Source organism: Falco cherrug, chromosome 20 (genome assembly GCF_023634085.1).
Source record: "Falco cherrug isolate bFalChe1 chromosome 20, bFalChe1.pri, whole genome shotgun sequence".
Classification (NCBI taxonomy): domain Eukaryota; kingdom Metazoa; phylum Chordata; class Aves; order Falconiformes; family Falconidae; genus Falco; species Falco cherrug.
This window is the reverse complement of record NC_073716.1, coordinates 917,934-943,920: the sequence shown is the minus strand read 5'-3', so window position 1 is coordinate 943,920 and position 25,987 is coordinate 917,934. Positions and strand designations below refer to the sequence as shown.

The following is a 25,987-nucleotide window of genomic DNA, read 5'->3' as shown; positions in this document are numbered from 1 at the left end:
GTTCACAAGTTCCGATCTCGTTTGGATTGGTATAACTAAATTACTGCAAAATGGCTGTTTGCTGCTTATGGGAAACTGCTTTGGAACTTGGGCAAGGGCTGCCGGGTGGGAAGGAGCTGCGGTCCTGATACCGGCTCTGCAAACCTCTGAACGCAGACCCTGATAAGCGTGCACGCCACCACTTGTAAGAGGTAGGGAGGAAAGGCTGAACAGATCATAAAAGGATTTTTTCCCATCCCACCCCTCTTTTATAGATGACAACAGAAGGCTTTTAATGTGATCTGAAGAAAATTGAGTGAGTAGTGTTTGTTGTGAAACCTGCGTACCCCAGCCCTATTCTTTTGTGGGACAGCTCTTGGTGTAATTCTGACAGTTACTTTAGCAGTGTACACAGTTTGTACACCTGTATGTACGTTCAATTTGCATTTCACTGGAGTAGTGCCATCTTTCGAGTCTGCGTGAATATTGACAGTCCCAAACTCTCGAGCTTGGTGTTCACAAAAACGGAGGTAGTACCCTTAAGCAGCTAGCTGATTTTGAGCAAGTATGGGTAGATGAGCAAAATGCAAAAGAAGGTTGCCTTCATTCATGTCCGTATATATGTTTGTCCATCTCATTTGTGTTGAATTTGTAGTTGTGTGATACAATCCTGATTAGTGGCAGCAAAGAGGTGGCTGATGAGCAAAGAACCAAACAAAATACCGCAACAAAAAGCAGTGGATCCTGTTCATCTTGGTTCTTGAGGGAACTCGGATACCTCTTCAAGGAAAAGGCTGGATACCTAACATACTTAACAGCAGCCATATATTGACAACTGTGGATGCTGATGTGATTTCTGGTCCTGTCGGCTTTTTGTTTGGTGTATATCAAGAGGAGATGGTTTAAATGGGTTCATGCATGATGCCATTAAAATGCGCTGGACACCTTTGCTTTTTCCCACCTCCTGTGCCCCTTCTTGGGCACAGCTAAAAGCGTAATCAGGCAGGGGCTGGGTTTTGTTCTTACCTTTATTTGGTGGTAGTTAGCAATAATTCATGCTCGGTTATGCACCAGACTAATGTGCAGTAACAAGTGGAAGTACTCGCTGTTATTTCAGTAAGCGTCAGCTGAAGTTTATGGATGGTTGTGTGTGGTTAACTAGTGAGCAACATTCTTAGATTGGTTTGTGACTTCAGTGCTAAATTTGGCGCTTTTTAAGTCTCTTTACTAATAGTTGAAACAACTAAAACTTGGCCTGCATCTTTATCCTTCTGTATTCTTCTTATGATTCAAAGAATCAAATGAAACAATCGCCTTTTGACAGTAAGAGCTAATGAGTTTTGCATTTTTAAGGCTTCTCTCTGAATTTAATTATTTTCTTGTCTTGCAGGCTGCTATATGGCAAGCACTTAACCACTATGCTTATCGCGATGCAGTGTTCCTTGCAGAAAGGCTATATGCAGAAGGTATGTATTTTGAAAATACAAAGTTGATGCTTTTTTCAATTTTGATGTTGGATTTTTGAGCCTCGGGTCCTGCTTTCTTTTACTCCTGTTGTGATAGCGAAGTTTAGCTTTCTGCTTGGGGAAGGCAGAAGAATGTCTCTCAATTAGGTTGGAAAATCAAATCACGTAACAGCAGCAATGTTATTTTACAGTAAAACCTCCTTAAAAAAATTAAACTCGGAGTTGTGTGTTTAAGTACAATGTTTACAGTGATCTGTTTGTATGGTATCAAATGGGAGAGAGGTTTTTTAATAACCTTAAGCATTGCATATCTTCCAAGGGCACCTGGGGATAGATGCAGTACACAAATTCTACAAATGGTCTTGATATTGAAGCTGTCTTTGCTAATAATGCTGTTCAGATATGTTGATTGGTGTGTTAGCTGAAAGAGATAATCTTGTGATGATGAAAGAGAAGTGTAGCGAAATTGAGACTATGAGAATCAGAACATATGGAATAGCTATCTCCTGTTGAATTTTGTTATTTTTTACTTCGTTGTAATGCTGTCAGATCTAGGATGTCTTGGATACTGAGCAGGCAGCAGTAACACAGATCTGTACTCTTCCTGGGTCATTCAAAGACCATTTCTGTGTTGTAGTCCCTCTTCTTCCTTAACCTTTCCTGCATGACCTCAGTAAGTTTTTTTTTTTTTTGTGTGTTTTTTTGTTCTTCTTTACTTCTTTCTCCTTGATGCTGGTGTTCAGCTTTTCTTCTCTATTTGAAAAGGTATTGTCCCAAAATCGCTAACATGGGGGGGGGGGGGGGGGGGGGGGGGGAAGAAAAAACAACCCAAGCCTTAAACTGAAATACAAGCTTAATATAATTTCTCATGCTAAACAACTTGAGCTTATAGTGTGAGTTAAACCGTATAACCTGTTTCATGCTCTGTGTTTTGTAATGAAATGTTTTGCCTGATGCGCCGCTTAACAATGGAAGCGCAAACCTGACTTTTGAGGAAGACAGGCTTTCTTTCCTTGATTGAAGGTAAATTGCCAAGGATGTAGAAATCGAGAGAATCCACTTTTTGCAGCAGCCAAGAGAAAAATGTATAACGTGATACTGACACCAGCTTTGCAGAATAATATTCTGCAAGAGTACTTCAAACAGCTTTTTTCAGTGACCAACAGTACTGAGAAAGAACAGCATGCATGCTGTCACTTGGTTCAAGCAATTAACTGCCAACAAAACACCTGGCTTCTGGTTAAAATAAGTAGTTACACTGCAGAGTAGAAGCTGCTGAACTTGAATACAGTGACTCTGTATTGGCAGTAGTGATTTTTACCCTGAGAAGAATTTCTTTTAAGTCCACCTGCCATTACTGGCCTTACGGGGACATCTGTGGCTTGGTAATTTCCCAGAACTCTTGAAGTATGTTAAATTCATGGATAAGAGCATTGATTTAACTTTAATTTTTAAAAAGATCTCCTGGTGCTTTTAGGATAAGGCTAATAAAAGTCTTCTCTTGGGGTCTTCAGTTTCCTTTGTCATGGTCTGAGTTAAATAGCCAGTTTTCAGTGTAGCAAAGGATTTGAGCAGGTTGCCCAAAGAGGTTTTGGTACAATGCACATATTGATTTTTCTGAAGACTTCTGTGTGGGTAGTTGAACAAACATCAGATTTTTTTCTCTTAATACTGACTTCCATTTGCATGGTAGTGTGTTCTGAAAAGCATAAAGTAATGTGGATTTCTTAATTCTTTGTAGATTTAAGTTGCTTGCCTTTATAGACAGGGTAGGACACCAAAGCTGTATGTGATCTGTCAGTGTGTCTGGGTATCTCCCTAGTTTTGCTTAAAACCCAGAAATGGAGTCATACAGGTAACTTCATACAGTCAGAGCTTAATGCTCAAATGAACACCACAGCACAGCTCACTGTTGCCTCACACAAGTGCGTTCTCTGGCGCTTAAAGCTTCAGTTGATAATTTTATGGTAAGGCTTTAAAGTTATTTCAGGAGTTAGCACTCTGTCCTTTATGCTGTAATCCCGAGTAAAATTGGCAAGTCTGACCTCAGTCTTAAATCTGGGTGCCAAGTCAAGCTCTTAGCACACTGAGAATGTTCTCTTCTACATAATTCATCTCTACAATGGAAGAAGTGTTGAAGCAGACATCAGATCTAAATGCTTCCAGTTTCTACCATAGGGAAATGTTTCTGTCATGATTACTCTTCTTCTCTGTTAAGATAGAGCTGATTTTTCCTGAAGTTTGACCATTTCATTCAGAATTTAGAAACTTGTGAGAACTCAGCTTAGGAAGAAGATTTGTAGGAGAGCTTGTCCCTGTGGCTACTTCCTAACATAAAATAAATAAAGCATCTGAATGGTAATGTTAACCCATGTTCCCAATGAAATAATGGGCGTAGGCAGCAAAAAGGACAAGACTTAAGGTTGGGGTAGAGGTGACTGGTAACTGACCAACTTTAGTAGTCATGAAAATAGGAAGATCTGCTCTGCTGAAGTCACGTCAAGATGCAGTGTCAAGTGCTTTGGAGAAATAACAGAAATAAAATTGCAAGCAGAAAAAGACCACTTGAAATTAGGGTAAAACTGTTATTCGGGCTCTTTAGGCTGAAATAGGCCTTCCTTCTGAAAAGTTATTGTACTTCCTAACAGCCATTGTTGTGCCAGTGTTTATGCACTGCTTAAGCTAGTGAAAAGTGTTACTAGCAGGTGTGATAATACTCTGAGCCAAGCCTTGGTGTGGCCAGTGAGTTGCTGTCCTACTAGGAATGACTGCTTTGCTTGAGTTGCTGTTATTTTAGCAACAAACTGGCTCATCACTTGTTCAGATTGAGTAGCTGGAAGGATCAAAGTTCTCCTACAGCAGTAGGTGTTGAGTTGGTCTGACTATACAAGGAAGTGACATATGGAAGTTTGTTATTTGACTTAAGAAATGCACTTTATTCAGTAATGAATTTCTCTAATAGCAGTACTTGTTTTCTTGCATCTTGTTCCTAGCTGGCTTTTACTCCCTTCCCCCAAATTCTTTGTATCAAAATAGTAAACAATCAACTGATGATGGGTTTCTTAATTTATTTTTTAGTGCATTCAGAGGAAGCACTGTTTTTACTGGCAACGTGTTACTACCGCTCAGGAAAGGCCTATAAAGCATACAGGCTCCTAAAGGGACACAGCTGTACTACCCCACAATGTAAATACCTGCTTGCAAAATGTTGTGTTGACCTCAGCAAGTAAGTAAATCCTTTATGTTCTGTCCAGGGTTACAAATGTTGGGTGGTTTTTTTTGTTTGGGTTTATCTCTGAAAGCTGTCATATTGCATAAACTAGTAATTCGTTAGTCCTTCAGCTCTAAAGATTATTGCAAGTTCAGTTCATTTTGCTTTCAGATACAGACCTAAAGAACATTAGCTCATCTTGCAGAAAACTCTTAAAAGGTATTGAATAACTTACAAAGGAGTTGTCAAGCTGCGTAGGGGGAGAAAACATTGATTGCTGAGATGACTCTGGGAAGTGCTGCTTTTGCTTTTGTTTCTCTGATGCTTTGCTTATTTCATTAAGTGTTTCCAGTATGAATTTAACAGATGGGTCACTTCTCTCAAACGGTAAGCTTCCTCCTCTTACCCCGTAACTGCTAATGGATGGGTGAGGGAAAGTGTGGCAGACAAATCTGTTTTTAAAAAGCTACAACAAACTCACCTTGAATCCACATCTGAGAATACTGTATTCACCATCAAAATTAACCTTGACAGGGCCATAGTAGTCTCAAGGTAACGTGCTGGGTTTCTGGAGTTGTAACAGCGAGAGTATATAATGAAACTGCTCAAGCTACCCACCCTAACACCCTCAGAGTTTATTAATGAGGGTATTTTACTTCTGCATAGAACTTTCAGCTCAAGTGTAGGAATGATGTCTGGCTGAGGTGTAGAATGGAGAGGATGAGGCACCAGGAAAGGTGAAAACTTCTGTTCAAAAAACTCTCAAATTCTGTGGGGGTTCTTTACAGAAGCTTAACTGTCTCTCTGCAGAACAGCTTGTGGTTGTGTTGTGGCTTTTTTGGTTTGGTGTTTGTGACCTTCTTTCAATGACCAAAAAAAAATGTTTAATTTCTTTAGAATAGGTAACGTGATATTTGGAGTTTCACACAGCACAATGTGATTTTTTTTTTTTTTTTTTTTGCAGGTTTCATAGTCCTGCTCATAACATGTAACCAAAATGCAGGCCTCCAGAGCCAGCGAGGGGAGGCTCCTTAGCCTTTGGTACTCGCTTTAGTAGGCGAGTCCTTTGACACCTTTAGAGTAGCAACGATGTCTTGACTTATGTTTTTTCTGATGCTTTTAACACTTCTGGAGCTATTAGGATACAGGCTTCTTTGAATCTTCTTTTGAAAGGGAAGTCATGTTAGTGCTTTGCTTGGCAAGGTCCCCATGGAATAAATCTGAAGCTGATCATTCCCTCCCTTGCTTTTACCAAGTCTGGTGTGTGCATATAGTGCATCAGCTTCAGAACTGGTTTAAGTTAGGTAGGTGGGATTTCTTAGAAGTGTTCTTTAGAATCTGTTAAATTTAGCTGTCATTGCTGTTAGTTATATGAGCTCATTTATAAAGAGGTACCTTATTTTCTTGTGGGAATGTCTATACTGATAGAAGCATCTACCTACAAGTATAATTTCAAGTGGAGGCAAGAAGAGATGATTTGTGCAGGTGTCAGTCTCAAATGCCAGATGAATGCCTCCTATCCTCAAGTTGTATAAAGTGATCTTCAAGCGTAATCGTGAGTGGCACATTCCGTGTGAGCAGTACTGCTTGCTGCAGGTGTAGTAGATGCAAGCTGAACCTTTGTTCTTCTTTTGAGCCCCTCTTGCAAGAAGGCAAGGTGTTAAGATCCAAAATAGACTCTGGATTTTACATGAGTGCCTGGTACCTTACAGATTGTATTTTGTAGTTGGGAAACAAAACCAAAATAAGTGTTGTCCTAGCTTTTTACTAGGTAAGGTACCTTCAAAAAACAGAGGACAGGAAACTCTTCTAGATGCTTTGTTTGGTATTGTACCTAGGATTAATCACTTCTGGAAAAGTGATGTTGTGGGGTTTGGGGTTTGTTTTTCTTCCCTCCCAGTGGAGACGTTCGGCTTGGGAGTACTGCATACCTCCTGTTGCTAGAGGAATCCATCAATTACGTAAAATTCATTTGCAGGAGCTAGTTTATATGTGGTTTGAAACTTGTGAACACTGACAGTGGATTTCTGTTTTTGTTTGTAGCAGGGTGAAAACACTGGGCTACAAATACTGTGAGGCTTGTAACCCCTTTCAACCTCTTGTTTTTTAAAAAGGCTTGCAGAAGGAGAGCAGATCTTATCTGGTGGAGTGTTCAACAAACAGAAAAGCCATGATGACATTGTTATGGAGTTTGGTGACTCTGCATGCTTTACACTCTCCTTACTGGGACATGTCTACTGGTAATGTTGCTTTTTTTGTTGTTTTCTCTAATAAAGCTTGGTTTTTTTTATTTGACCAGGCTCCATTTTAGTCAAATACATTTTTCAGTCATCACAGGATACACTTGTCTGTGAGTTCTACGACCTGCATGATTTCAAAGTATCATAGATGCAAGGAGATAGTTGTGGAAGCCATTTACCTTTGAAATGCAAGCAGTTTGTCTTTCACCCAGATCTTCTGACTGAAAACACAAATTCCTCTTTTCCAGGTTAAGCATGCAATCCAAGAGTGTTTGGTGGTTGTTTTTTTAATATATACACACACACCTCTTTGGGTTTGTTCCATATTTTCCCTATGAAAAATTCTCCTGTTTCTCAGTGTTGCCAGTTTGATTTTTTTCTGTATCTATTTTACAGATGTGTAGCTATAACCTCCAAATGAAAGTTTTGAGGACTGCCAGTCAGAATAACTTTGCAAATTAAGTGGTTTGCTTTTGTCTAGTTACAAGAAAGGTTTCAGTAAACATGAGCAGATTGAATAGGAATAGCTTTTGGTTTCTTCCCTAGCATACTTGGGTAGTTTTTAAAAAAAAAAAAAAATATATATATTCAGGAGCAGCTATCTTTGTAGCCAGATGCTTAGGTATTCAGTTTAACCCCTAATTTATATACAAAAAATCTATCAGTAGGTATTTAAAATGGCTAGAAGGCTAGAAATCAGGTTGCTGTTGGCAAAAAAAGAACAAAGCTGTTGCAAAGAACTGCATCTTTCTACAGCAAAAAATCTCAAGCTGTACTGGTGCTTATGTAACTTCTTTTTGAGGTCTGTGCCTAAGAAACTTTCAGCTGTGTCTAAATATGTCAAAAACTTCAAAAGAACTCAGTACTTGTGGCTTGAAAAATGAGGGATGTTGCTGTGACTCTCTGCATGTTTTTGTTTTTCAACTCCTGGAAAGCTATCTTGAACAAAAGTGCTGTTCTTAAGTTTCCTCATAAACTGTTACATTCTTTTTGCAGCAAGACAGACCGGCTTGCCAAAGGATCAGAATGTTACCAAAAGAGCCTTAGTTTAAATCCTTTCCTGTGGTCCCCTTTTGAATCACTATGTGAAATAGGTAAGTCTGCAGGACTGTTTTACTAGTGAAGATGTTTTCTACACTTCTGGCTACGTCAGGCTTTTTGATTTGCTGTCAGCACGTGGCAAGGTTTGTTTTACTCCTTGCCCAGAGCTAGTAAGGAAAATGCCTGCAAAATTCTTTGGAAGTGGTTTTGTAAGCAACAATGCATTTAAAATACTTTGCCAGTGTTTAGAGCTTTTGTCTTGAGGTCTTCCACTTTCACGATACATTTTTGGATTTAACAGTACTGTCTTCTAACCTACAGTTAGTAGACCCTTAGATGCTTCTGAGAATAACTTAAAAGCACGTCTGATTTCTAATAAAAATTATTTTCTAGGGTTTGTAGGGGGGGAACACTTCTGACTTGGCGTAAGGGGTTTTAAAACAACAAGATAAGAACACACCCATCCTGAAATACTTCGTTCCCTGTCCTCCTTGTTTCAGACTGAATATTCAGTGTATAAGCTCAGGAATAACGCTAAAATCTCCTTTTCCAATCTTACAGGTGAAAAACCAGACCCTGACCAAACATTTAAATTAACATCTCTACAGAACTTCAGCAGCTGTCTGCCTAACACTTGCACAACATTGGTATCGAATCACAGCATATCCCACAGACAGCCTGAGACTGTCCTTATGGAAACGCCGCAAGACACAATTGTAAGTTTTGCTGAAATTGCTGTGTTTAAAGCAGTCTTTCCAGCTTAACAGAAAAATGCTGATTAGAAACTATGCTGCCTGAGTATCTAACAGCTGCCTCCCATTTTTCAGGAGTTGAACAGACTCAACCTAGAATCCTCCAATTCAAAATATTCCTCATTGAACACAGATTCTTCGATGTCTTACATTGACTCGGCTGTAATTTCACCAGATGCTGTCCCTCTTGGGTCAGGAACTGCCATATTGTCTAAACAAGCTCAAAATAAACCAAAAACTGGGCGGAGTTTGCTGGGGGGACCTGCAGCTTTGAGCCCGCTAACTCCAAGGTAAGTCCTTGACAGACAATTCCTGGCTGCAGCTGTGCTGTTCATAATGTTTGACTTGTGTGGCACCAGATGTCTTTCCTATTTCAACAGAAGCAAACACGCGTGTCAACAGCATATTATAATGTTGCAGAAATGAAAGTTAAACTTCAATAACTGCTCTTTGGTCCTAGTATTAGTTTCTTCTGTTTCTTAAACAAGCAGTTGGTATTTTCAGTTAGTTAACTGTTGATGCAGTATTGCTTATTGCGACGTTCACACTGGAAGAATCTTTAAAGGAGTATGTTTCTGCTCTGGAGTCAAGTTTATTATGAAAAGCTACTCTTAAGAGCTTTCCCTAAAGAACAGCTCTCTTCTAAAGAGCATGTAAATATATGCTCTGTTCTATGTGTTGTCTTATTTAAACAGCTTTGTTACAAGCCGTGAATACTTGCATGGTCTGTGTCTATTAGTTATTATGCGGGCAGGCAAAGGAAAGTTCTGTATTTTTGTATTTCAGGGATAAGGATATTTTCTATTAAAGTGCCTTTTATAGATGAGGATAGTAAGAGGGTTAATATAAATCAATAAAATAATTCTGAGATAAAGTTGATCCGGGTCTCTGTTTTAAGCATGGAATCAGTAGTAGTCTGACATTCAGACATTGACCCTTCCTCTTCGTTTTGTTCTCAGCTTTGGAATTTTGCCACTGGAAACCCCAAGCACTGGAGATGGATCTTATTTACAAAACTACACAAACTCTTCTTCTGTAATTGATGTGCCATCCACAGGAGCGCCTTCAAAGAAGGTATCTTGCATTCTGGAATATGATTGCTGTTCTATAAGTTTGACATTGCATTGTACTTTTAAAGAAGACTCTATAATGCAGATAAAACCATTGCATGTGATTGTGCTGACAGTGAGGAGAACACAGCTCGTCCACTGTTTGCAAAATTAGTTTTGAAAAACAGTGTGTGGAACTAATTGAAGCATCCTTTAGTTGTGGCAATGGCTTGGGTTAACTAAGTGAGACTTAAATTTATGTATAATTTGTCTAAAAAGTGTGTGTAGTAAAAGAAGAATTACAACCAAACCAACACAACAGCAGCCTGCTCTTACTAACAATTACTTCATGCAGCAAGACAAAATTTTGTTCACCAGCACATGTGTAGTTATAGGCTAGTGAGGTTGGGGTGCGGGGGTGCAGTTAATTGTTAATTTGACTGCCTGACAAAACTTTTTAGACTTCTTGAAGTGTTAGTTAAAATGAGAAGCCCTTTTCCCCCCACCCAAAATGCACGTTAGGCAGCCTGCACGCACCCAGTGCTGCTAGAGGAGACCCGAGGAAGGTGCTGTGTCTTCTGCCCGCCTGCTCTGAGGGGAACGTACGAACGCTGACAGTTCTAAACAGCGAAGGGTTTATAACTCTTCAGTGTGCAAGGTGGAATCTGAAGACAGTCTAAACTTGGAGCTTTTGCTTTAAGCTTTGTTTAATTCCTGTATTTTCAGGGATGACTTGAAATAATCCGAAAAGCCTCAACTGAGCAGAAGCTACTGCTTCCTTGCAAGCAGTTCTTGACTTCTAGTTTACAGGCCAGAGTAGTCAAAATACTGCTGGTGGTCTGTGGAGGGATGACTGGTAGCAAGGTGCTGTTTTGATCTGCTTAAGTCTGGTGTAAAGAAAACTAAAAATTTTCTTTTTTACTCAGTAAGAAACTGCCATAGTTGCCATAGTGATAAATGAGAGGTGGAATGTTGGTGACAGTTGAAGAACCATTTGTTCCTTTCTAAAAACAAAAAAACCTGAGGATTTTTCCCTGTATTTTTAGTAAACCTAGGATTTGCTTGAGGGATGCTAGTGTTTTATAGGTGGCCGACTCTTTAAAGTAAAAACTCAGTGCAAGTAATAGTGTTGAATTCCTCAAAAAGTAGAACTTGAATTTCCATGTTTGCTCTGGTGCTCATCTTGCTGTGCTGTTCTGGAAGTGAAATTTGGGAGCAGTTAAAAACTGTGTGTGTCTTCTCTCGTTGACCCAGTACTTAAAACAATACAAGCCAGTAAGCTGGTAACTTTATTTTTTGTCCTTTGGATAGTATTTTGAAAGCCTGTGACTGGGAACTGTGGAATCTCATTGCATGAGCCATTATGATATCCTGTCTCTAGACAGTGTATTACTGCCACACTTTCAGTTCTTAGTCCTGCCTTTTTATTTATTACTTTTGATGTGTTGCAGCTGGACTGAGCTAAACCAGTCTGCTAGAGATAGGCTTCATGTGGCTGACCCAGTTCCCATCCCATAGATGCTCAGGACCAACCAGTTTTCCATTTCTAGTTGAAAACAGTGGCTCATGGTGGATTGTGCTTATGTAGGAAGATAAATTTTCAGGAGTCTAAAAAAATGACATAGTTAGCAAAGGGCTGCTCATCAGTGTAGTACTTGTCTGCATTTAATATCGTGTGTACACGATGTGATAGATGAAAAGCTTTGGGGACTCAAGTCATATTTACTGTTTTGTTGCTTTGCTAAGTATGACACAACAGCACAGAGGTGCAAGTTTCACTAGTCTGTGCATGTGCTTTCTGCCCAGATGCATCCATGCTACTACCTAAACACAAATACTTAATACACTTTAATAAATAGCTTAGAATTCAGATGCATGCTTTGTCCAATGCAGATAATTATTTGGCCAGTTTCACTTCTGCTCTTCAAATTACCAAGTTAGAAAAGGTTTAGTGTAACTGTGGCTAGAACGTGCATGACTTAACAGAGGCAGTTTCCTAGGAAACACTTGCGTAAATGAATGAAACATTAGGATGAATCCAAAGGCTTCCTATCTGAGTGGGCAAGAGCGTGCCTGCTGGCCGCTAAACTGGCCTCTGATAGCAGAGAAACTGAGAAGGGAAGGACAGAATATTGGAAGTCAGATAACGCATAAACTGGTGTTGCTTGTGCTGTCGTTGATCCCACTTGCTGATTTCTGGTGTCTTCAAGAATGTCTGTTCCAAACAGCCGGTGCAGAGTTGAATGTTTGTATCCCTGGGGTGGGCAGGAAGATAAGGTTTCAGCTTTCTTTAAAAGGCAGGGAGGGGAGGACCTCTTCCAAATCCTTTATAGGAAGTCTATGTGTCAGACAGAATTTCTATCTGAACTTGTTTCTTAGGTCTCAGATTCACAGTCAGGTTATCACAGCTCCAAGTTCCCACACCTTAGCTGTGCCAGGGTAGGCATCAAAGAGCACATTTTAGCTCTCTGAAGATGGGTGAAGATACAGGACAATGTTTTGGTGCTAAGTAGTATTATGTGCTTGTAACCTGTGGCAAGTAACAGGTACAAAAGGTGTGAGTGCGCATACTAAGTGTTGCTCAAATGGCATGCAGTAACTTGCTGCCCTGTGTTAACTTGGCTGTGGGTATATAGTAACTTTCTGTGCTGCATAATGCAAGTCCCTTTTCGATGAAGCAGTTTATTTCTGTATCTGCTCCAAAGGCTTGTGCAATAACTTAATTTGTGAAATACTGATTTATGCTGTGTATGGGTATGCTAAACAGTGGAGTGGCATACAGCGTGCACCTCTGTGAGGTGTGAATGGCAAATGGCTTCTGGATGTGATTGCAATATAATTTAAACACACACACCCTTTTTGGTTTTTTTTTTTACAAATTTCCATGGAGAAGGAATGATAAATATGACATGTTTTAATTCACTTTTATTCTTGCACAAACATCTTAATGTATAGTTTCTTCCCACTAGATGGAGATTTTCTATCTTTCAAATAATGTGCATAAAGTTAGTAAACTCTGTGTTATTGGCATTTTAACAGGTAGAATGAGAAATACTCATTGCCCCTTGGGATGGGGAGGAACTCTCATCCTTTGTTAAGAAGACCTATATTTATCCTCCTTTGTGCAGTGTGTGATAGGCAGAATGGATTTGATTTGGTACAGCAGAGAGATAACTTGGTGACATAATAACAAACCTGTGGAAATTCTGTGTTATGCAGACTGTCAGCAGGATGAGCCAAGCTGGAACAAAATCTGTCTTCTCACAGAGTGGAAATAGCCGGGAAGTCACTCCAATTCTTGTTGCACAAACACAGAGCTCTGGCCCACAGACAAGGTAGCAGGGGGGAAATCATCGTGGTATCACATTGTGCATTGTATATCTTGAAGGAATTGCATGCTTTATTTGCCCACTTGTGTGGATGTTCCTGCAGAATTCCTCTTTGGATGAGAAAGAAGTGTATTTTTTTGTTGGGCAAAAAAACTCAAACTTGTGGGAAGCTCGTGCGTGGTGGTTGGCCTGTTTTGTTTTAAATCTCCTGCACAATTAGATCACTTCATCAATAAATGAAAAAGTAGCTGGAAGGAAATTCTGTTCATGTGCTTGACGTGCAACAAGTAGATTTAGGGGGTTTTTAATCTTGAAATGGGAATATCTTTGCTATTATCTTTGCTACTTAAGGTATTTTTTTTTTAAACAAAGGTACAAGCTGTTTTTAAGAAAAAATTAAGAACTTTGGCATTTTTTGATGTGCTGCTGTTTTTTGGGTTTTTTTTAGTACAACACCTCAGGTATTGAGCCCAACAATTGCTGCTCCACCAAATGCACTGCCTCGAAGAAGCTCTCGCCTGTTTACTAGTGATAGCTCTACAACAAAGGTAATGAACATCGTGCATTTTGTAAACTTCTGGGCTTCTTATTCGTGCCACTGTACTAATCATTTCCCCATATGCATAGCAATCCTAGCAGCTTAAGAACAGGTTCTGTGATCAGCAGAACTTAGGAAGTACCTGGCTGTAGAAAAGATATCATGATGCCACAATATGTTTTTTTAAGCTCTCAAGTGCTCAAGTAAAATAATAGGAAGAAGAGTATCATGATCAAAAACAAAGATACGTGCTGGGCTGACAAATGCAGTGGTGCTGGTAGCTGTCAGCCCATTTAAGAGGATGTGTTGATCAGATATATTTATCGCAGAATTCATTTTGAGCAGATACTATCTTTTTTTTTTTTGCACCAAACAAGTTATTTTTCATCTGTTTTCTGCTTCTCAAACAATGGAGTAGAACACCAAACTCAAATATTCGTAGACTGTAATTAGGTGATGTGAATGTTGCTATCTTAAAAATGAACAAATAAACATTCAGTGAAGTGATGTGCCTGTATACTCAAGTTTAGAAGTCCCATGTCTGGGCATGGTTGTTAAAGCTGAAAAGACGATAAAAATAACTTTACACAATTCACTTGTAAGTTTAATTTTCTGAATTTAAAAGACTTCCTTTCTATGTAACTCTTACTCTTCTTACTTTCAGGAAAATAGCAAAAAATTGAAAATGAAGTTTCCACCTAAGATTCCAAACAGAAAAACAAAAAGTAAAACAAATAAGGGAGGAATAACTCAACCAAACTTAAATGATAGTTTGGAAATTACCAAACTGGACTCTTCCATCATTTCAGAAGGAAAAATTTCGACTGTTACACCACAGATCCAGGCTTTTACACTACAGAAGGCAGCAGCAGGTCTGTTTGAACACTATTGGACTGTAGTTAGAGTAAAGCTTGTATCTATGTTTTAAGGTCAAATGAAGAAAAAATGTTGTTCCAGTGTTTTTCTTTCTTGTTTCAGTTAGCCTGTGGCTGTCACCTTTGTCTAATTATAAAAACTGATTGAATTCAGTATCTTCTAGTTAACTTGGAACATGTGAAGAAGTATTAAAAGTAGCTAGTTGTAAGCAGATACATCTTGCAAGCTCTGATTCTTAATGATTAAAATATTTTCAGACAAGATCCTTGGAAACTGATTCAAAGGAGCTATAAGTAACCTGGTTATCTTCCTTCAAAATTTTATTTTTGAAGGGTTTATGTAGTCTGTTCTGTCTTCATGTTTCCTGTTTGTTTAGAAATAAGTCTTTATTCAGATTGTCAGAAAATCCTAGACAAACTGCTGAATTCCTCCCTTTTTGGCTCAGTAATGTTTCCAGGCAGCAAGAAGATGTATCCATGGATACCAGACATGTGGAAACTGTGTTCAGACCTAACAAAATGTTTGAATAGCTGTTGTAAATGCAAAACTCCAGTTGCCCTGAACTTTGGAGTTTCTCTTTTCCCGAGTAGTCTGTTGCTGGCTTTAAGAAGTCATTACTATCTGACTTCCATTGCAAAGGCTGATGTTTAGAATATTATGCCTAAGTTAAGAGTGTATAAGCCCATGTTGGGGAGCTGAAAGATTTTCACAGACAAATTCAGGAGCAGTGCCTGCCACAATGAAGAGCTTATGGGATTAGCAGTTTGAAGTAACTCTCAGCTGTCTTTTTTATTTAATTATTTTTTTCCACTTTTATTTATTGTATTTTTCTCCTAGAAGGTTTGATGAGCCTTCTTCGTGACATGGGAAAAGGTTATTTAGCCTTGTGTTCATACAACTGCAAAGAAGCGATAAATATTTTAAGCCATTTACCATCCCACCACTACAACACTGGCTGGGTGCTGTGCCAAATTGGGAGAGCTTACTTCGAACTTGCAGAATACATGCAGGTAGGAACTGGGGGGGTTGGTTCTTACCCTTTGCACTAATGTTTTGCACAGCTTTGCATGACACCTGCAGACTTCCTGCAAAAGCTATGGGAGGCTTACAGTTGAGATAACTGTATAAACAAAGAGTTATACCTGGAATGGGTTTAGGTCTTGAATCTGCATCGATAGTCATCGAGCTTTGCTGAAGAAGCTGAGTTACACTTTGGATTTCTTTTAGTTATGTCCTCTTCTATCCAGCCATTGGGGTCTCCTTGCCTCTGCCTGTTTTCACTTACAGCTGTGCTCATGTAATTGTACTGACTGCAGTGTTGTAAATTGGATCACTGAAACAATTTGAGGTCTAAATCCAAAAACTTCTCTCGCCCTTTTTAGTCAACACAGATCACATCGATGACCTAGTTTCCTTTGCAGTCTTAGAAATGACAGCTTTGGCACAGCTGAGGTGATGTCAAACTGCTTCAGAAACAGCAGTGAGCAATTAAGGGTAATCCAGCGGTTTAACTCTCCTTGTCACTGTCCTGATAATGGGTGTGCCTATTTCCTCACAATTTTTTTAAAACGCTCTCTGTGCAGGAGAGAACTGCAGTGGGTTTCAAAAGCAGTTTTTAAAACGTACACGTGGTTTGATTTAGAGATGGAGCACGCTGTGCTTTTAATAGTTTATTTTGAAAACTGAGGCTGCAGACCCTAATGGTTTCCTAAAGCTTTTCCAAAGCTCTTCCCGTGTGGCCTTTGTGTTGTAACCTGGCACTCGAGTTTATGGAGTAGAGCTCTGTGTCAGGGAGACTTCATGAGTCTCTTTGATCTTCATTGATAAGAAGTACAGCTGTCTCAAGTGAAAGTGAAGCACCTATTTGTGGTGTCACATTGTTAGGCATTCCCCCATCCCTGCATCAGCTGTGTTTACTGCAGCAGTTGTTGCCTTTTGCCTTGTAATTATTATGCACAGTGTCTGGGGGGGTGTAGCACTCGGCAGGAATGCAATACCTGTCATCTGTTAGAATGGCTAATAGTCATAACTGGCCCCTAAAAGTATGCTATGCTCTTTCTGATTTTTGTGGGTAGCTTTTTTGCCTTCCTTGTGCGCTGTGATAGACGCAGCAATGTCATCGGAGTCAGCGGTGGGGAGGGATGGCTGCGCTTCTCCTGGCATCTGTGCTAGGGTTCAGTAGCTTCCTTTGCTTGAAGAGGAAGTTACAGGACCTGTAGCTCTCCGTAGTACACTTAGAAAGCAAAGAGGATGCTCAGTCTGAACTAACCTTGACCTATGCACTCTGCTTTGGTGTGTGGAATTTTGTTTTAAGCTTAATTTCTGTTCTCTAGGCTGAGAGAATATTTTCAGAAGTAAGGAGGATTGAAAACTACAGAGTAGAAGGCATGGAGATCTATTCGACTACGCTGTGGCATCTGCAGAAAGATGTTGCTCTTTCAGTTCTTTCAAAGGATTTGACGGACATGGATAAAAACTCACCAGAGGTATAAAATGCTGTGGTCTTGTGTGTGAAGAGGGTAGCTGTATGGGGCAAAATCTAATGATTCAGAGCAAAGCTCTGAGCTCTGATCTAGTTCAAGTGTATTCTCCTGTGAGAACTGCGTGGCAAAACTGGAGAGGGAGGTGGCAGGATTATCTGTTGAACTGATGATGCCTGAAATGGTTTCTTAGAATATCAGCTCACATGGAACAGGTTGAAACCTTTTATCTGTTAATGGTTATTTAAATTTGCATTGGCACCACTCATCCAGGAAGATCATGGGTTAGTCTGTCACCCCTGCTGCTGCAAGTATGCAAAGAAAAGGAATATTTTTCCTGTACCACCTTTTAATTGCTGTAGTTAATTCACTGGCACTTAAAACATATTTGCTCTAGAACTTATTTTCAGACATAACGTTGAACATTTTTATGCCAAAGTCTATTAAACTGCAGAGTGTATGGCAACATAAAGTCATGATATGCAAAAAGCAAGGCATCTTTTAACAGGTGCCACAGTAGAAGTAATAGATGTATACATGTTTAAATGTTCTTAACAGAGTTGAGAAAACTGTAGATTATATTGGGATTTTCTTCCTGTTGGAGGAGAGAATCCTGTTGCGGTGTTAACTTGTCTAGTAGTAGAGCAATCAAAAACAATGAGGTAGTTGTAGTAAGGTATCCTGGAGAGAAGAAAATGCAGATTCTGATACAAGGAGTGAACAGTTCGACAGTGGTGATAAAAAAATTTGGGAAAGCAAGGGACCCTGGGCTGTGATGCTTTACAGTCTCGATGCTGGTTGCTGAGCAGGAGGGAGAGGAGGTTGTTGCTAAAATTGTTGCTCTGCAGATTTCCAGATTTGTCAGTTGGAGGGAGCTGAAGAGTGAATGTACTGTCTCCCCCTTCATTATTCTTAAATATCTTAGATGTTTTATTTCTAGCCTCTTCAACAGCTTCAAAACCTTCAGTCATTGAAGTATCTAATTGGCACAAACTTCTTGTCCTTAGATTCTCAATTTCTGTATTTCAGCTTGTGTAGCTATAAGGTGTATTTAGGCCTATCTGCCTCTCAGGAATGAGATTTAACTAACTTTTATTATTGTTATTTTTTAACCTGTGAGGAAGTTATATATAATTATGTAAAGCAGTGCGGAAGAATTTGTTCAGCTCAAATTTAGTCACCCTGAGTTGTAAAAAGCGTGCTAATTTTGCAATGCTGTTTTTACTAGGCTTGGTGCGCTGCAGGAAACTGTTTCAGCTTACAACGAGAACATGACATTGCAATCAAGTTCTTCCAGAGAGCCATTCAGGTTGATCCAAACTATGCTTATGCCTACACCCTGTTGGGGCACGAATTTGTGTTGACAGAAGAACTAGACAAAGCATTAGCTTGTTTCAGAAATGCGATCAGAGTCAACCCTAGACACTACAATGCATGGTAAGTTTTGCTTCATTGTTCTCCTACTGCATTGTGATAAAGAACTCCTTTCAGAGATACATATTCCGGATGCTGCCGCTGATGTAGTTTTCCCTACCACTTCTTCTCTCTAAGCAGAGAGCAAAGCTATTTCTGCAGAAGATGCCGGCCCCGTCTTTTAACAGTTACTTCCATAAGGAGGGCAAAACATGAGAGTTCTCTTGGTTTCCACAGATCTTCCTGGCTGTATTACCCCAGCTATTTTGTTCTGTGCAGCTAGGTTGAACTTTCTTTGTTTGCAGTTGGAGAGATGAGAGATTTGTCCCTTTACACCTTAGGATACAGTTAGATTTTTACAGCTGTTTATGTGGAAAAAATAAAAAGCAGTAAAAGTTAGATCTAGTGTAAGCTAGTGTAAGTCACTTAGTCTTGAGAAATTTTTGTCTGCTTTTTACTTTGTAGCTGTTCACCAGTCTTCCTGTGGTATTGAATGTAGATTCTTCAAACTACCCAACTGACAAAAAAAACCAAAACAAACAACCCAAGACAATTATAGACGTAGCTTTTTCTCCCACAATAAATTGTTTCCCACCCTGGGTAGGGTTGGCAAGAGTATAGACCATTTCTGCCAGATCATATTCGCTGGCAAAGACTAGATTGATTAGAATACTCTCTTAGCAGAACTATTTTTCTGCTTGCAGGTACGGATTGGGAATGATTTATTACAAACAGGAAAAATTCAGTCTAGCAGAAATGCATTTCCAGAAAGCACTTGATATTAATCCTCAGAGCTCAGTCTTACTGTGTCACATTGGAGTGGTAAGTAGATTTAACTTAACCCTATCATGGTCTTTTAATCTGCCTCTGTACTTTGTTTGCAGTGGGGAAAGTCATACTGAACATTTTTAGCAAAAAAGCCCAAGTTCAGAGTACCTCTTGGAGGATCTTAAGTGCCATATGAATGAATAACCACAGAGTTAATATGTCAGAAAGGAAACACTTCTCTCCCTTCAAGCTACTTTTAACCTGTAATGAAATTATACTGTCACATCATGTTTGAGTCAGCCAAAATAGTAGTGATATGAAAATCGAGACTGTGGGCAGGTATTAACGTGAATAGAGTATTTTGGGGTGGTGGTGGGGGGTGTTTAGTATGTAAGAAATTACGTGTGTGTTTTTTTTTAATTGCTATTGCATGCACTTGGACCAGCACTTCCAGTTCTATAAATGCAAAGGTGCTCTGTCTCACCTTTCAGGGTGCAGTATGTTTGGGGGTTTTTTTGGCTGTTATGTCCACTTTGCCCTTGTTCCAGTTGCTTGTAGATGTGACAACTTCCTACTTAAGCCACTTCATGCCAAGTGAAGTTTGGGAGGTGGCTACTGCAGCCACCAGCCGTTCAGTTAAATGGACAGGGCTACTGGGGGACTTGGTTATTCATCCGTCCGCTACCACGTCCCTGGAAGCGGCGGCCTCGCTCCAGCCAGTGCTTGTGTACAGAGCTGGGAAGCAGTTCTGGTAGTTGTGATGGTGACTGAAGGCTGTGTCACTGTGATGGATGGCTACCTGCTGCCATTCGTTTGCCTTCTACGTGGCAGCAAAGCACTGTCAGATCCTACAGGGGTGATGGCTGCAGCTCGCTTATGTACAGAGAAAGACATTGAGCTCACTCACGGCCAAAGGTTAAATGATTTCTCTAAGCTGTGGGGTGGGGAGAATGTTTTGAGGTGGAGATGAGGTATGGTTTTCTTCCTGTAAGAAAACTTGTTAAGACTTTATCTAGAATTGGACAAATATTTTCTTTTTTTTAAAGGAACATACTATAAGTAAATGTAGTCAAACGGATTTATTCTTGTCTAGTAGATAAGCTGCTAGTTTCCCTTTTAAAATTGTTCTTCCTTTCTCTTAATAGGTACAGCATGCACTGAAAAAATCTGAAAAGGCTTTGGATACTTTAAACAAAGCTATTAGCATTGACCCCAAGAACCCGCTATGCAAATTCCATAGAGCTTCTGTATTATTTGCAAGTGAAAAATACAAGGTAAGACATGGTGCATGTAGACAACCTTAAGCTATCTTTAAATTGCTGTAGTTGGTAATGGGGACACTGGAAGCAAAATGGTTACAGGTTCTCACTGGGTGGCATGAGGGCTCGCAGGAAGAGCCTGGGATGTTGGCCTGTCTTGAAGCATTTGCTTTGACAAGTGCCACCTTTTGCCAAGGGAACAAAGGTTCCCTTGTTACAAAGGTTTTGATTGTTGATGCTTTCTTAATATTGTTTTAGTCTGACCTTGGGAAAAGAATGGAAAGAAGGGGAACCTACTGCGGGTGTCACCAATGCATGGCTGTATTATCATGAGTTTATACTAAATTACTAAAAAAAAAAAAAAAACCTTGGCAAACGGCTCCATAACAGATTACAGCAATAAGAACCAGCTATTTCAAAAGCTGGGTGGTCAAGTGAAAACTAAGAAGCTGAGCACCTTTGTCCTGATCCCCTGCGGAGCTGTCCCCCGTTTCAAATGAGTGAAGATCTTTCCAGTGACCGTTGTCCTCTGGGTTTTGGCCACAGAAGACAAACTGCAGCCTGGTTCCTGAAACCTGGCTTCAGCGCCCATGTGTAAAGGGAAAACTTTACTTAGAACTTGGTTTTGAAAATTCATAACTGAACCAATTAAATATAAAATGTATTAAGATTAGGGACTTGATGAAGTGCCTATTTGTAGATGGTTTTTAAAATCGAAAAGCAGAAGATGAACACAAGAGGAAGAACAATAAATCTTAATAGTTCGCTACCTTCACTAGTGCAGGGGCAATAAGAAACTTGTTGACCAGGGTGAAATGGTATTTTAGGAAATAAAACATTTGGACTCTTGTTTCTTTGTCAGGCTGAGACTTGTAAGACTAAAATTATGCTGTTCACATAAACTATGTAAAACTTAATGAAATAGTTTGGGCATTTAGCACCAGTGCTAAGAGAATTTTGATAGTGTGATAAATTTGTCTAGTGGTAGGTAAATAAATGCAGACGTACGCTTCCCTTTATGTAGCAAGCCCTAACTTGACATTGTCTTCACATGAATAAGGTTTAGAGGGTGGAGCAGAACTTTTGATCGCTAAAAGCAGTGTTTATTTCAAACTGCAGGCTAAATATTTTTAGGTAGAATTTAATAATGATGCCAAGTTACTGTCGCAGCAGAATAAACTTCTCCACTGTCAACAATTAATTTAAAAGTAGAAGTTCACTAAATATTTTGGACTTCTAATGCCTATTATAAACACAGTCATCATTTGTAAACGTCCACAGATACATATGTAAAACCAGAACCTTCCAAAAGCACAGGCTTGGGAGCGGCACATCAGTGCAAAATGCCCCGATGTTCTTAGTGTTTCCAAAGCTCCGTGTACTGAAGGAAGCGCCCACTGTAAATACACTGTCAGTGCCTTGTCTTCTACCCTATAATGCTTTGTTGGGGCTGATGGGGGTGTTTTATGTCAGAGTTGTTAAAAGTCTTGTAGGAGACCAAAGCCCTATAAACTTACTCTATTTCTGTAATAATGGGGCTATGATAACGCTACAGTCTTTAAATGAGAAACTAATGTAAAAGGAATTTTAGATGTTTCTCATGAGTGTACTGTTGTTCTTGATGGAATATACTCTGTGTAAATGCCAGTATATTTTTTTTACCACATTAGTGCATTCACAGTTCAGTAATGTCATAACTGGTTGCAGACTGCTAGCTTGTGCTTAGTAAGCATTCTTCTTCCTTTTCAGTCTGCTTTACAAGAACTTGAAGAACTGAAACAGATTGTTCCCAAAGAGTCTCTTGTTTACTTTTTAATAGGAAAGGTGAGTAAAAAAACTTGACTGTCATCTTTTGGTTTCCTTTGCAGAAATTTACACCTAATGAGAAAATTTGATGCTGGTCCATAAGCTGCTTCCATTTGGAGCAGTATTCTAAAAATTCCCAAAGCTTTAAATAAGACTTAATGCTCACAGCTTCATTATGTATCAGCTTTTAAATGCAAAAGACAGTTATTACTGGAGCAGCCTTCAGCTCTTGAAAAACAAACCAAGAAAAAAATAACTTAAGCCAGTGGTGGTGTTATTTACCTGCTTTGATTTCACCACTCTCAACTTGAAAGATAATTTTAAAAAGCAAGAAATTGATCCTGATCAAGATACTTCACTGAAGAGAGATATATGGCTGTGCACATAACCACTGTATCTTTCCCTGAAAATGGAACTCTGTCAAGACTTGATTCAATATGATAGCAATGATGCCTTCAGTGGCAATCCTTAAAATTTTGAGGGATAGTCCATCCATCAGTCAGCAGTGTTGGCTATTTGCACATGTAGCTGCTAAAATGTTGAATCACACTTTAGTGCACTGTATCAGAAATTGTTGGTGAACTTAAGTACTTTCACTGTTTAAATGCTTAACACAGGTAAATTACTTGCTCATCTGTCCTTAATGGTAAGGAAAGCTTCAGTGTAAGTTACAGTGACAAGTTCAAACATGGGCTGGATTCTGCACCGCGGTGCTGTCTTGAAAATGTTGCTGTTCAGTTTAGCAGGACAAGCTAGGTGTCACCTAATGTCCCATTACTTTGTCCACCTGCCAATGACAGTAAAAATGTTCCTTGAGGATGTAAGAACAGCCATGCTGAGTCAAATCAAAAATTTGTCTGACAGTGTGTCATGCCTTTGCTAGTTCATGGTAAGAGAGCTGTAGGGAAGAGCGATTAACATTAGTGTGTGCATGTGGGGATACTTCCCCAGCCTGTGCTCTGGGCCTCTGACATCAGAAATCTGAGACTTTTTGGACTTCTCCTGAGCTAGAAGTAGATTTGGGGTTATGATGACTCAAACTCAGAGTGGTGAGGGGGTAAGACAAAGCAAAACATGTACGCTGATAGCTCTTACCCCACCCTGCTGCAGAGTGCCAAAGCTTCAACTTGTATCTGAAGATCCACCTCCTTATCTTCTTGAATCTGTCAGCTGCTAGTTTAATTTAAATTTCTTTCAAGTCTTAAATAGAAACACTTGCTTGCTCTTTCTCCACATGTTTGCCGTTTCCCTTGGGACTCATAACAAATCTGTCGTATCCACCCTCTGTTGCTTTTCATAAAATACTAGTTTTAACTGTGGCTTGGTATTGTGTGTGTTTGTCCAAACCTTCAAGTAGCAACTTCATGCAAATGCAGCCTTTTATGCTTTTATTTTAGGTTTATAAAAAACTGGGTCAAACACATTTGGCCCTAATGAATTTCTCATGGGCAATGGACTTAGACCCCAAAGGAGCCAATAACCAGATTAAAGAGGCCATTGATAAACGTTACCTTCCAGATGATGAGGAGCCAATAACTCAAGAAGAGCAAATCAGTGAATGTTACCCCTATGAATCAGGTTTGTATTTCCAACCTGTTGTCATTCAAGGAGGTATCTCCACTTAGGTGGTGAGAGGAATCATGGGTTTCACAAGTGAAACGTGCTCCTCAGCCTCACTGCTCGCCAAGTAAGGCCTCCAGAGGCTCTTCATTCTGAAGAATTCCTTCGTGCTTCCTACAGTAAGCTTGAAATAAAGGATTGTGACACTTCTTTAGAATCTGTAGATGAAGCAGGACTGAGATAATAACTACTGCAAATTTGTACAAATAGTGGTTGGCTAATAGTATCCTAGGAGAGCAAGATGTTCCCAGAGCCCAAAGCTCTTTCCTTGCAGAAGCATCAAATCATTTCGAGGTTACTGAATGGCAGCTGAAATTGTTTGTAGAGGCTTTGTCAAAAGTTTAACAATCTGGGTGTTGGGTAAAAATATTTGGTCAGCTAAACATAAAAGGTAGCTTTTGATGAGAGTCATGGAAGTAGTTCCATTTGAATCAAGAGGAAATACTACACTTCCATGGGACTGCTTGAGAATAATCCACAAAAAGGAATGGCATGGGTTTCTCTTCTAACTTTTTATTATAAGCTTAAATTCCGTGAAGCATGGGTAGCTCTGTGAAGTATGGATAGTAGTAAATATTGATGTCCTTGATGCAGACTGAAATAGTGATAGAAAATAAACACTAATAAGCAATTTAATTCTTTTCCTCCCAAGAAGAAAATAGCACACATCTATTAGAATAGAAAACTCGCTCTATGTGCTGCAGTTCTGAATCTTCAGCTGGAAAAGCTGTCACATTTTCCTGCTGTGTATCACATTGAGTTTCATGGATCCTGTGCACTGTGTGTTTTTTAATACTGGAGACTTGGCCTGTGCTGCACTTCCTCAAGTGTCAAGAGTTTTTCTTTCCTTGATACGTAGTTGGGCTGACTTAAAATGGGCTTACTGGGAGCTGGGTGTGTTTCTGGCCAGAAGATGGAGACAGAGTCCTGAAACTTCTGCGTGACACCAAAAAAAGCCAATTCCATGTCCCAAAAAAAGGAGGGGAAAAACCCCCAAACAAACAAATGCCACACACACACAGAACCAAGACACATTACAAAAAAAAAAAAAACACAACAAACCAACCAAAAAAAAACCAACAAACAAAAACCAAAACCCAACAACAAACCAAAACAAAGCCAACCACCAAAACCCCCCCAAACCCTAGCAACTTGTAAACAAAATAAAACAGTGTTAGGCTCGGAGCAGTTCATTTTCCCTGACCACACAGATAAACTGTGCAACTCTTCTAGTCTCAGCTGAGTAACTCCTAGGATACATGAGATAAGCTAAAGTAAATTAAGGTAGTAGTGGGGACGGGGGATTCTTTTTGATATATTGGCTAGCATGAGTCATTTTGTGCATTAAATTGCCTGCCATGGGCCTCAGCTGTGTGCACTGTGAAGAAACCTGTGAAGTGTTTGCGTTAAAGCAGTAAAAGGCACCTGTGTTTCCACATGAAACATCTTAGCTACTTGGGAATCTACAGTTAATTGTACTGTGGAAAGGAGATTAGAGTCTCATCAACCATCATTAGATATTTACCTTCATTTTAATTTTAACCTAGAAGTTCCATATTTAAGGGTAGCCTCTCAGTGTGTACATGCCTATCTTGCACACTGTTGTTACTCAAACAGCTGTAGTAACCTGGTTTTCCTGGAAGCTTTGAACTAGCCATTGTCTGAGCTGAGTGAACGGAGTAACCCCTGGGCATCAGAAACCTCTGCGGGCAGCTACTCAGAGTGGTTCTTCTGCCACATCCCTTACACAGTGCTTGGCAGGGAGCAAGTAGAGGCTGCCAAACTACTAGTTGAGCGTTAATTGGTTGTAAATGGAGTGGTCCCTAGCGCAGTGGGCGAGTAACATATGTGTTTCAGGCAGCTGGTGTGTTTCGAAGGAATGGGAAGGTTAAACTTCCTAAAGCAATTTTGGAACCTTCTGTACCAATCCCTACATAACCAGGTGTCTGAGATTTCAGATTTTTGATGGGAGATGGCGAAGGCAGCATGTTTTGTTAATATGTGCTTTGTGTTAATTCCTTTCCAAAGGTATTTGTTTAGACTTCATTAAGCTGGCAGGGGTCAGTGTGTTAGAAGCAAAAGGGGAAAAGCACTATGGCTTTAAAGCATTTGGAGGGGAAGCCCAAAGCTGTTGGTACTGCGCCTTTGATGTGCTGGTGT

The 25,987-nt window shown here is 39.7% G+C and overlaps 1 protein-coding gene across 4 annotated transcripts in view; it reads left to right on the top strand.

Moving 5' to 3' along the window:
• Positions 1-25,987, top strand: part of CDC27 (cell division cycle 27) — a 32,212-nt gene that overhangs the window by 4,762 nt on the left and 1,463 nt on the right. Inside the window, exons 2-18 of one of the 4 annotated variants that reach the window (XM_055697569.1) lie at positions 1,370-1,445; positions 4,524-4,671; positions 6,771-6,896; positions 7,893-7,990; positions 8,499-8,653; positions 8,765-8,979; positions 9,649-9,763; positions 12,958-13,073; positions 13,516-13,615; positions 14,270-14,477; positions 15,322-15,491; positions 16,815-16,967; positions 18,190-18,398; positions 19,079-19,196; positions 20,288-20,416; positions 22,151-22,225; positions 23,605-23,785. In XM_055697569.1, coding sequence (XP_055553544.1) covers positions 1,370-1,445; positions 4,524-4,671; positions 6,771-6,896; positions 7,893-7,990; positions 8,499-8,653; positions 8,765-8,979; positions 9,649-9,763; positions 12,958-13,073; positions 13,516-13,615; positions 14,270-14,477; positions 15,322-15,491; positions 16,815-16,967; positions 18,190-18,398; positions 19,079-19,196; positions 20,288-20,416; positions 22,151-22,225; positions 23,605-23,785 — 2,392 coding nt within the window. Of the gene's footprint in view, positions 1-1,369; positions 1,446-4,523; positions 4,672-6,770; positions 6,897-7,892; positions 7,991-8,498; positions 8,654-8,764; positions 8,980-9,648; positions 9,764-12,957; positions 13,074-13,515; positions 13,616-14,269; positions 14,478-15,318; positions 15,492-16,814; positions 16,968-18,189; positions 18,399-19,078; positions 19,197-20,287; positions 20,417-22,150; positions 22,226-23,604; positions 23,786-25,987 lie in introns of those variants that run through there. The other 3 variants (XM_055697568.1, XM_055697571.1, XM_055697570.1) reach the window with 3 other exon arrangements.